At 44.9% G+C, this 11,693-nt stretch overlaps 1 protein-coding gene across 6 annotated transcripts; it reads left to right on the top strand.

Annotated features, from left to right (window-relative positions):
- Positions 1 to 737: 737 nt before the first annotated feature.
- On the top strand, positions 738 to 8,505 carry IL36G (interleukin 36 gamma). Of its 6 annotated transcripts, XM_042246086.1 has the most exons (7): positions 738 to 895; positions 1,303 to 1,496; positions 2,116 to 2,223; positions 3,353 to 3,492; positions 6,728 to 6,931; positions 7,069 to 7,129; positions 7,966 to 8,505. In XM_042246086.1, exons 2-6 carry the CDS (start codon positions 1,322 to 1,324, stop codon positions 7,081 to 7,083), a joined length of 642 nt encoding a protein of 213 aa, XP_042102020.1. In that variant the 5' UTR covers positions 738 to 895; positions 1,303 to 1,321; the 3' UTR covers positions 7,084 to 7,129; positions 7,966 to 8,505. The 6 variants fall into 6 exon arrangements, with proteins under 6 accessions (XP_042102020.1, XP_012025498.1, XP_042102019.1 ...); XM_012170108.4 differs by lacking the exon at positions 7,069 to 7,129 and having other exon boundaries at positions 738 to 820; positions 1,303 to 1,364; XM_042246085.1 differs by lacking the exon at positions 7,069 to 7,129 and having other exon boundaries at positions 738 to 820.
- Positions 8,506 to 11,693: the final 3,188 nt, after the last annotated feature.

Genomic DNA, 11,693 nt, shown 5'->3' with positions numbered 1-11,693 from the left:
TGGAGGTGCATCTCCAAGGGACTAAAGGAGCAGAAGGAGGTGCTTTTAGCTTAACCCTCCATGTATGGGTAGCTCAAGTTGGAATAATTCAGTGACCAGAAATGCCATATACCTCCTGTCTCTGCCTGTGTGTGCTAAGTTGCTTCAGTTGTACCTGACCTTATGGATTGTAGCCCACCAGGCTCCTCTGTCCATGGGGTTCTCCATGCGAGAATACTGGAGTGGGTTGCCATGCCCTCCTCCAGGGATCTTCCCTACCCAGGGATCGAACCCATGTCTCTTATGGTCTCCTGCTTTGGCAGGCAGGATCATTACCACTAGTGCCTCGTGGGCCCACAGCTAATTATGCTGTCATAGGGCTCCCTTAGTAGGACAGCAGAGGGCAAGCTTCCTGGCCCCAGGTGATGGATTCCCTTCACTTGGAGCCAGCAAGTCCAGTCCAGAGTGACAGCAGCAGGAGAATTGTGTTCTGGGGAAGTCCCTCAATCTCCCCTTCCTGAGACACCCAGGGTCTGTCATTAACCCTGCTGGAGGAGCTTGGCTTGGTATTTTCTTCTCAGGGAGCCCAGACAGACAGGTTATATCATGCTGATGCTGTAATTTCTTCATCCGAGCCTCACAGGATCTTCTGAAAGGAGGATCCTGCTTTCATTCATGTCAGAAGATTGTCACGCCCCATTGAGGTAGCTGGCACTCCCTAACATGCCAGATAAATGTCTCCTGCTTTGTCATAGCCCGTCATTGCTCTCGGGAGCTGCTGGAGCTACTATACAGTCCCCTGTGCTTTCTGTATAGGTGCTTTCCAACTGAGAGCTGGAAGGTTCCTTGACTCTAGAGCCTTCTCTCTTTTCGGTGTTTGAGGATTCAGTGGAGGGGTGGAGCTGTGCTGGGCTAGGTGCTTCTTAATGGGGGGCTGCTAGGACCCTGGCAGATCTACTTGACTCGGGTCCCTCCCCTGTTCCTAGGCAGATGCATTTGCCAGTGGGATTGGGGAGGGCTGCTGGGAGGAGGTGACCCAGACTTCAGGGAGCTGTGGGCTATTTGAGGTCATAAGTCATGCCTGATCTTGGAACCTCTAGGGGGAATATGGTCCCAAGCTGGATCCCTGGGAGGAGGAAAATTCTGCTTTACATGCTCTCCTTAAGGTTGCCTTGAGGTTTTGTCCCAGAAGGTGCCTCAGATCTTGGTATCAGTCCAGGCTTCCTGGCTCCTTGCCCAGAATCAGGACATTAGGAACTAGTTTCCTGGGAGGCTCTTGAAATGTCTTCTAATGCTCAGATCTCCTATCACTGTCCCCCACAGGCACTGAGACTTCCCCACTATGGCATGTTTTCTGGGAGACGATGGAGAAGTCTATACATCAGGTGATGTTGGCATGGGGTCTGGAGGCCAGGAACATTCATGCCTGTCTTTTCTGAACACCCCAGGCTCCTCTGCCCCTTCCTGTGTACAGTCCTTACCACCCAAGGCTATCCATCTCCCATTGGAACGTGAGGGTGAGGACCATTTCTTATTCACTGCTCTGGGTCCAGACCCAGGCTTGGGCCAAACCCAAAGCATCAAAGAAAGCAGCTGGGCCTTGACACATGTGTATTTATGGGGATGAGAGTTTACCTTCTTAGACCAGTTATGGCCTTTCTCTTCCTCAACAGAGCCCACAGTTTCAGTGGAAAGAAATGCTGGGTTCACGGGTCATGTGAGAGCTGCCAGTTTTAATGTGCAAACCCTGAACCATCCTTCCTGAAAGACCTGGATTAGATCATTCTCCTGGTGGTGGTTTAGTCGCTAAGTCATCTCTGATTCTTTGCAATCCCAGGGACTGTATCCCACCAGGTTCCTCTGTCCGTGGGATTCTCCAGGCAAGAATACTGGAGGGGGTTGCCATTTCCTTCTCCAGGTGATCTTCCCCAGGTCTCCTACATTGCAGGTGGTTTCCTGGGTTTCAGGCAGATTCTTTTTTTTTTTTTTTTTTTTTTTAATGATCAGGCACATTCTTTACCAACTGAGCCTTCCTTCCTGAAAGACTTGGATTAGATGATCTTTCTTCTAACATCTGGTAAAGCAGCCTTCATCATGTTGGGGCTTTTTAAAAGTTATTCTTTTCCATTTACACAGCAATGGATCGTCCCAGACCTGTAGAAGTCTCCGACTTGAGTCAGCAGGTGTGGCTCCTTCAGGGACAGACCCTCGTGGTAGTTCCTCGGAGCAACAATGTGGGGCCAGGTAAGTGACAGGTCATTGTGTAGCTGCTCCTTGGAGCAGCCTCACATCAGTGCAGCTGGGATGTTTGCACCATCCTTTTATTAAAGTGTGGCTTTATAGCAGAGACATCATTTGGCTGACAAAGGTCCGTATAGTCAAAGCTATGGTTTTTCCAGTAGTCATACATGGATATGAGAGTTGGACCAGAAAGAAGACTGAGTGCCGAAGAAATGATACTTTTCAACTGTAGTGCTGGAGAAGACTCTTGAGAGTCCCTTGAACTACAACAAAATCAAACCAGTCAACCATAAAGGAAATCAACACTGAGTATTCATCAAAGGACTGTTGTTGCAGCTGAAAGTCCAATACTTTGGCCACCTGATGCGAAGAGCCAAGTCACTGGAAAAGACCTTGTTGTTGGAAAGGACTAAGGCAAAAGGAGAAGAGGGAAGCAGAGAATGAGATGGTTGGATGGCTTCACCAATTCGATGGATATGATATTGAGCAAACTCTGGGAGAGAGTGGAAGACAGAGGAGCCTGGTGTGCTGCAGTCCATGGGATTGCGAAGAGTCAGACACAGTCTAGCAACTGAACAACAACCCCTGGAGGGGAAAGAATTTCACATCTGCCCAGGAAGAGGTGTCTTGGACCATGGCAAAGAGAGCAGAGGGAGTGGAGTAGCTTTTGGGGGAGCAGGAGAGCTGCTTTCAGTGATCTGAAGGCCTGTCCTAAGGAAAAAGAGTGGCTGGTTTGCCCACCTTCCTATGTCCTAAGAGGACTAATTGGGTGGATTGCACAGAAGGCCGATTTCAACATCAGTTAGGCAAAACTCGCTAATGAACAGAACCTTCCAAGGATCAGAGGGGTTGCTTGGGGTTGGGGCTCCTCGCCTCCATGTGTTCGAGCAGAGGTTGTGAAAATCCCGAGGGTGGGGTCTGCCTCCTCTGCCTGTGCCCCATTTCCTGGAGCAGTGACTGGTGCTTGGTGTGACTGGGTGAATGGATGAACGAATGAATATGAGGCTGAGCACTCTGTGGGTCTAGGGTAGAGGGATTATACTCTTAAGGTCTCTTCCAGCCTTGCCTGTAAGATCTTGGTCTATTGTAATTGCAAAAGGTCACTGACACCATAACCCCTCTTATCTGACAGTCACTGTCACCATTATGCCGTGCAAGTATCCGGAGTCTCTTGAGAAAGGCAAAGGGGTTCCTATTTATTTGGGAATAAAGCAACCAGAAATGTGTCTATATTGTGAGGACATTGGTGGAAAGCCCACATTGCAGTTGAAGGTAAGTGACAAAGAAAAATAATGTTAGAAAAAACCCAACTTCTTTTCTCAGAAGTTGATTTGTCAGGAAATCTAATTTTATAATTAAAAAAGAAATACTTAGAGTCATGTGCATGCAATAAGCTTTTTTTTTTTTTAAACAAACAAATTTTTATTTGTTTAGTTTTGGCTGTGCTGGGTTTTTTTTTTTTTTTTTTTTGCTGTGTGGGGTTTCTCTAGTTGCAGTGAGTGGAGGCTCTTTTCTAGTTGTGACGGATGGGCTTCTCATTGTGGTGGCTTCTCTTGTTGCAGAGCACGGGCTCTCTAGGCACGTGGGCTTCAGTAGCTATGGTGCGTGGGCTCATTAGTTGTGGCTTCTGGGCTCCAGGGCACAAGCTTGGTAGTTGTGGCATGGCTTAGCTGTTCCTCGGCATGTGGGATCTTCCCAGAACTAGGGATTGAGACTCTGTCTCCTGCCTTGGCAGGAGGATTCTTTACCATAAGCCACCAGGGAAGTCCACGTTTTCCTTATTTTTAACTGCCTGTTATAAAACAACTTGTTTCTGAAACTTCAGTTTACAGCCATTCAATTTAATTCAACACCATCCAATCCAAGTCAGCAAATGTGTGCATTCTAACTGGCCTCCAGCACTGTTGTAGGCATTTGAACATCATCAGTGCAAAGAATGGCAAAGAGCCTTGCCTTCCTAGGGTTTACATTCTAGTGGAAGACAAGAAATGGTCCACAAGAAGCATAATCATGGGTAAGCCTGTGACATGTTAAAGGGGGTCATGTTGTCTGGGAAAGAATGATATAGAACTGGTAAAGAGACTGGTGGTGCCAGAAAGAGCTAGAGCCTGGCTTCATGGTAAATAGTACAACAGGTGTTATTGCAAAGGTGAGATTTTATTGGACAGGAAAGGAAGCAAAAGTGTGAGCCAACAGAGTGTCCAGTGAGGGCAAGTTCAAGGACCGGGAGTGAGCTGGGGAGGAGGCAGAGTTCAGAGAAAGGCAGATAGTAAAAGAGCTTTCCCACTTTTGTAACCTGTCAATCAATTAATTCATTCAACATACATGCTAGACTCTAGGTTCATCCACATCACTACAAAGACCCAATTTCATTCCCTTTTATGGCTGTGTAATATTCCATTGTATTTATCTACTACTATGTGTAAGATTGGAGAAGGCAATGGCATCCCACTCCAGCACTCTTGCCTGGAAAATCCCATGGACAGAGGAGCCTGGTGGGCTGCAGTCCATGGGGTCGCTGAGAGTTGGACACGACTGAGCGGCTTCCCTTTCACTTTTCACTTTCATGCATTGGAGAAGGAAATGGCAACCCACTCCAGTGTTCTCGCCTGGAGAATCCCAGGGACGGGGGAGCCTGGTGGGCTGCCGGCTATGGGGTTGCACAGAGTTGGACATGACTGAAGTGACTTAGCAGTGGCAGCATGTGTAGGATAGACAGCTGGTGCAGCACAGGGAGCTCAGTTGGGTGCTCCATGATGACCTAGAGGGGTGCAGTTGGGGGTGGGGCTGGGAGAGAGGTCCAAGAGGAAGGGGATATATGTACACATAGGGCTGATTCACTTTGTTATGCAGCAGAGACTAACACAACACTGTAAAGCAACTATACTCAATTAAAAATATATACAAAAAATTAAAAATTAACTCAATCCAAATTATTAGAATGTTTTGAATAGAAGAGTTTCATGAAAGGATTATTTTGGCTGCTACTCGAGAGCAGGGTGTGAAGGACAAGGACAAAATGCCCCTTGGAGGCTTCAGGGTGACCCAGGTGTAATCTGAGAGTCTGCTGGAGGAAGAGGGATGATGGTCAGGGTCTTGAAATACTTTAAATTGAGGCCATAGAATTTGCTGACAGAGTGACTATGGTGTGTGATGAAGTAGATGAGGACGGAACAGTACGCTCTGTTCTGTAGGCAAGCGCTAGATGGTTTAGACCCTGCAGGTTTTGTTAAAGGCCTTAAATTATATGCTAATTATGAGAACATCATTCAAGACATTTAAGCTGGATGGTAACATGATCATATTTATTCAGTTATTTCAGTTTACAGTTCATTCAACTGCTTTGGGGAGAATGGGTGGTGGGGATGGAACAGGTGTGGGAGAGGGTGTGAGAAGCGGCTCAATTCAGCAAAGATTTTGGAACTAGGGTTTACAGGTCTTGCTACTAAGTTAAATGCTAACAGGTCAAAGAAAGCAGTATCAAGGTTGGCTTCTTGGGTTTTGGCTGTCCACAGAGTGGGACAGATTAAATGGAAGTTATTAACTGAATAAAGAAATCGTCCCCTTATTCAGGGTAGGATGTGGCTGAATTATGGGCCATTCTATTATCTCTTTGGAGATCTTGGATATAATGTAATTTACTTAGAAATACTTATCTTACCTAAAATAACAATATGTAAATATATAAATATATACACCTACAAATATCTTTCTGTATACAATATGGAAGATTTTTTTCTGATTATTCTATATTCCTTTGTTCCTTTGAGTGCAAGTCCTTTGAGATTTTAGACCCTCTTGTGCCTTTCTCACGGCTTTGACCTTTCTCATATGTTTGACAACTAATTAGAAAACTATACACCCCACCCTGCTAGTCCTTTGCCAGAGCAGTGGTTCTTACAGGAGGGGGTCTCTCATGGATGCAGCTTGGGTGAGAGAGGACCTTGGCTTCCTGCTGCAAATTTGCATCTCCTTCCTTTTCCTTGGGGGAGAGGGGGTCTTCTTCTCCTCTAATGTGAGGAAAGTTCCAATTTGTAATTCAAGTGTGGCCACTTATTCGTGAACCTGTGCCTTGTGTCACTTCCATGCCACCTCTGGATTTGAGCGTGAAGGCTGGGAAGGTGAGATTTTGTGTGTGCCCACTTCGTTGTTCCTTTGAAATGTATTTTCCTAGGCTTGCTCTAATGGATGGATAGGGTTGCTCAAACGTTGGAACATTTATAGGTTGTGTGCAAGGAACCTTGAACTGCAGGGCTTCCAAGGTGGCTCAGTGGTAAAGAATCTGCCTCTCAATACAAGAGATGAGGGTTGAAGCCCTAGGTTGGGAAGATTCCCTGGAGAAGGAAAGTATTCTTGCCCGGAGAATCCCATGGACAGAGGAGCCTGACAGTCTACAGTCTGTGGGTTCTCGAAAGAGTCAGATATGACTTAGCAACTAAACAACAACAACCTTGAACTACTCAAACAGCCTCTGTTTCTCCTTCTGGCATTTTCTGTCCCGTTTCAGAACCAGAAAATATTGGATCTGTACAACCACGCCGAGCCTGTGAAGCCATTCCTTTTCTACCATGAAACGACAGGCAGGACCTCCACATTTGAGTCTGTGGCCTTTCCTGGATGGTTCATTGCCTCTTCCGAGACAAACCAGCCCATATTTCTCACTTCTGAGCTGGGGAACGTGTACAATACTGCCTTCCAATTAGATTTCAAGGTTTGAACTCAGCCTAGAGGTGGCAACTTGGTCTTATCATTTCTAGCACTCAATGTCTTTGTCTGTATTATCTCTGTGTCATTTTTATCCATGCTTAGAGGTGGGCTTGACCCCATTCTCATCTTATTTTATAAAAGGAGAAGAAGCAATGACTCTATGGAAACCAAGAAATAGAATGTGGGCTCAGAAGCAAAGGAGGTGGGTGGTGTGTGGCTCTCCTTATCAGCTGCAACGGTCCATCCCTCAAGCCATCTGTACAAACGTATCAGGACCCTAAAACAGTAGGACTCTCTCCTGGGTATGGTTATGAAGAAGCCTCAGAGCTCATGAGTCTTACCCAAGATATTGGGACTAGCTTGGAGCTGATCTTTCTATTATGCTTTGTTTCCTGATGGTATTACATTTCCCATAATCTCTATATGTTTCCAGTACTTTGCAAGGGTTAATACATCATTTTAAGGGTTAGAGTCTTGTAAAAGAAAATAATTCTTAATGAAATTGAATTATTTTTGTCTAATTCTAATGTGTTACCATAAAGCCAGGGCTTCCCTTGTGGCTCAGAGGTAAAGAGTCCACCGGCAGTGCAGGAGCCTCAGGAGACATGGGTTTGATCCCTGGGTTGGGAAGATCCCCTGGAGGAAGGCATAGCAACCCACTCTAGTATTCTTGCTTGGATAATCCCATGAACAGAGGAACCTGGCAGGCTACAGTTCATGGTATCGCAAAGAGTCAGACATGACTGAAGTGACTTAGCACACGTGCACTCACCAGAAAGCCAAATATAAACTCTAGGTTGTTTATATAATAAGAAAGCTAAAACAGATATAAAATGAAATAGGAAACAAGGAGCAAGCTGAAATTAGCAAGAGGAATTAAATGAGGACACCACAGTGGGTCAGCCTGGGGCTTAGCTGAAGGAAGCAGGGTCCTTATCAATGGTGATAGGGTTGGGTGGTGGGGATATTTCATGTAAAAAGGCACTACTATTTACTATTTTCTGTAGAATCTCATGCCTTGCTTTCTTTTCTTTTTAGGAACTCTTACCATCTAACTAACTCCCTCTAAAAACTGCAGTAAAAGGTGTCTTTTGGGGGAACGGAGAGCCTAAATTCTTCACCAGCCATGCTTCAGATGTTACATTGTGATGAAATGAAACAACTGATTTAGGGTATAATTGTAGAAAGACGTAGCTCAGATCTGGTTCTGCATATCATAGATTTCTTATTCTGACTCTGATACTACAAATGCAGAAAACGATGTTTGCTTAAATGCAGTCCACACAATAACACCAGTAATGAATTTTTTTAAATGAAACTTTCATTAAAGTAGTGGACAATCACACCACTTACTCTACTAGGCAGGCTAGTAAGCAGTCAATAAGCACTGACTTAACACAGTGTCTCTTGATTCTTAAAAGTTTTCTTCTTCAATGAAATACTTTTTCAGCATGCAGTTTTATAAAAGTCAACATTAATGTGGACACAAAGCTAATTAGTTCTGCAATATCAATAGAAGAATTACTCATCGGATATTTAGTACTACACTCACTGCTAATAAATGGACATGTTGTTACATCTGCTGATTTGCATCATTACATTGTCAATTGTTACATGTGACGGTTGGGGTCTGATGACACATTCCCTTGTGACATGATTATGATTCTGAGTGCCATGGCATAGCCAGTCCCACCAGGGGCTGTGTGGTGATGCAGTTTCCTCATCTCCTTTCTGTACTGTGGAATCTCTGTTCATGTGGGCACTATGATACCTTTGTCAACTGGCATGTATAAGAGCTTAAAACTCTAATAAGGTGATGCCTTGTGGCTGGGCTCAGGGGTAAAGTGGTCATTCTGGTCACCCATAAGAGATTCTGACAACATATTTAGAACATACTCAGAATGAAAAATGGGGCTTCTCTAGTGGCTCAAATGGTAAAGAATCTGCCTGCAATGCAGGAGACATGGGTTCGATCCCTGGGTCCAGAAGATCCCCTGGAGAAGGGAATGGCTACCCACTCCAGGATTCTTACTTGGGAAATCCCATGGACAGAGGAGCCTGGTGGACTAAACAGTCCATGGGGTTGCAGAGTCAGACACAACTGAGCAACTAACACTTTCACTCTCAAAATGCAAACATAGGGAATTTCTCTAAGCTCCAGTGGTTAAGACTTGGTGCTTTCATTGCCTTGGGCTCATGTTCAGTTCCTGGACAGAGAACTAAGGTCCCACAAGCCAAGTAGCATGGCCAAAAACAAAAAACAAAACCAAAAAAAAAAACAAACAAAAATGAAAAACACAGTATTCTCATCTTGTGGAACCCAGAGAACAGCCTTCCGTGGACCCCCGGCTTACCCATCACATTTGAGAAATACCACACACGATCTGGCAAGAAATCTGGCAAGTGGAAGAAATCAGGGAAGGTTCTTGTGAGCAGCAGCACTCTCATTTTCAGCTCATTTCCTGGTGCACATCTGACTTTCACGTGCTTGCTGTGTCTAGGGCTCTTGCACTTGAGTACCACGTGCTCCAGGCCAACATTCATTGAAGCATTTGCTTCCTTTGGATCTTTAGCAACTAGATACTACAGAAAACCTTGATGCCCTGGAAGAGGGGTTTCTGGCTTCCAGTGGGGGGAGGGGATTAAGAACTTTGCCACCAAAATCACAAGTCCAGAGAAAACACTTGAGTGGGATATTTTCCTGTCAAGCTGCTTTGGGGCTTACATCATCTGGCCCCATCTTTGCTGAAGGGCAAAAATGGTTTCAAGACACTGTCCCCAGCATTAACAATTGGCCATGAGGACTAAAGATGCCTCCCCAAGACTCTGAGACCAAGGGTTGTAATGAATAATGCTTCATGTCAATGAATCATCAATTTGCATTTCTCACACTTGAGGAGATGGTTGGACGGCGTCACCAGTTTGATGGATGGGAGTTTGAGCAAGCTTCTGGAGTTGGTGATGGACAGGGAAGCCTGGCATGCTGCAGTCCATGGAGTTGCAGAGTCAGACATGACTGAGTGACTGAACTGAGCTGAACTGATGATGTGATATCACTTACGTGTCAAATCTAAAAAAATGATACAAATTAACTTATTTACAAAACAGAAAAAGACTCATAGAGAAAACAAGCTTATGGTTACCACAGGGAAAAAGAGAACGGTAAATTGGAAATTTGAGTTAATAGATACACCCTCCTATATATAAAATAGATAATCAATAAGAACCTACTGTATACACAGGAAACTATATTCAATATTTTGCAATAATTTTAATGGAAAAAATTCTGAAAAACAATATATATATGTATGTATGTGAATCACTTTCCTATATACCTGAAACATTGTAAATCAACTCTACTTCAATTAAAAATAATAGGAATAGCAATAGTTTTTTGCTCCCCCTCCCCAGGAACTGTATAGCTTTTCTTAATGACCTCATCTAGCCTTTTCATTCTATGGGTGAGGAAAGGGAGGCGCGCAGTGTGGTGGTGACTTACTGAGGTGGCATTGACATTGATTATTTGAACTGGAAGTCATGATAGCCTGGATTTGGGGTCTTTCAGTTTCTGTTTCTTGGAGTTGGGATATTATGAATCATGGTGTGAGAAATCAGCAACAATTATCCAGAACAAGACAGCACCTTGTGAGCCTCCTCACTTCCATCATTGGGCTGTTCTCGTCTGGCATGGCGTCAGTGCATGACCCACCCCAGGCGGAGCACTCCTGGCACCTAGGCCTCATTATGAAATGACTTAAGTACTGACCTATATTGTGCAGTTGTATCTCACTTGTATCTCACTGACTATCTCACTCAGTTGTAAGCAACATCAGAATCACCTGGGGTGAAATTAAAAGCTCGAGTGTTTGGGCAAAATGTAGACCTAGTAAGTCAAACCCGGGCTTTCTTGGTGGCTCAGCAATAATGAATTTGTGTGCAATGCAGGAGACTCGGATTCCATTCCTGGGTCAGGAAGATCGCTTGGAGAAGGAAATGGCAACCTACTCCAGCCTGGAAAATCCCATGGACAGAGGAGCCTGGTGGGCTAGGGTCCATACAGTCACAAAAGAGTCAGACATGACTTAGCAACTAAACAAGAATGACAAAGTTAAACCCACTCCTCTCAAAATTCTAACTGTCCAGGCTTAGAGCAGGGCCTTAGATGAGAGAGATGTATGTGGCAAGGTATGGAGATAGAGCATGGAGCTTCCAGGTTCTCTGAGGATGCCACTAACTCCAGATCTTTGATATGTTCACCAGTCTAGAAGTTCTCCAAACCCCATCTTTTTGGGTTTTTATGCAGGCTTCACTACATAGACATGTTTGATTGAATCATTGGCCGTTAGCAATTGTTTCAACCTCCAGCCCCTCCCCTGTCCCTGGAGGTCAGAAGCTAGTGGCGATGAAAGTTCCAACCCTCTAATCCAATGGTTGGTTTCCCAGCAACCTGCAAAAGTCACCTCATAACATAACAAAAGACAACTTTATTGCTCTCAACACCTAGGACATTTCGAGGGTTTTAGGAGCTCTGTGCCAGAAATGGGGACAGAAATTAAACATGTATTTCTTTTTTAAACATGGGTTTACTTTGGCTGTGCTGGGTCTTCGTTGCTGCGCTTGGACCTTCTTTAGCTGCGGTGAGCCAGGGCTATTCTCTAGTTGTGGCTCTCCAGTTTCTCATCGTGAAGGCTTATCCTGTTGCAGAGCACAGGCTCTAGGACCGTGGGCTTCAGTAGCTGCAGCACACGGGCTCAGTAGTTGTGACT

This window comes from Ovis aries, chromosome 3 (genome assembly GCF_016772045.2).
Source record: "Ovis aries strain OAR_USU_Benz2616 breed Rambouillet chromosome 3, ARS-UI_Ramb_v3.0, whole genome shotgun sequence".
NCBI classification, from domain to species: domain Eukaryota; kingdom Metazoa; phylum Chordata; class Mammalia; order Artiodactyla; family Bovidae; genus Ovis; species Ovis aries.
The sequence above is the reverse complement of the archived record's forward strand: the minus strand, read 5'-3'. Positions and strand labels throughout refer to the sequence as shown.

Coding starts and splice junctions, on each gene's coding strand:
- IL36G (XM_042246085.1), top strand. CDS start 1,322: ATGGCATGTTTTCTGGGAGACGATGGAGAAGTCTATACATCAGGTGAT. Junction 2,224..3,352: donor GAGCAACAATGTGGGGCCAG/GTAAGTGACAGG, acceptor CTTATCTGACAG/TCACTGTCACCATTATGCCG. Junction 3,493..6,727: donor AGCCCACATTGCAGTTGAAG/GTAAGTGACAAA, acceptor GTCCCGTTTCAG/AACCAGAAAATATTGGATCT.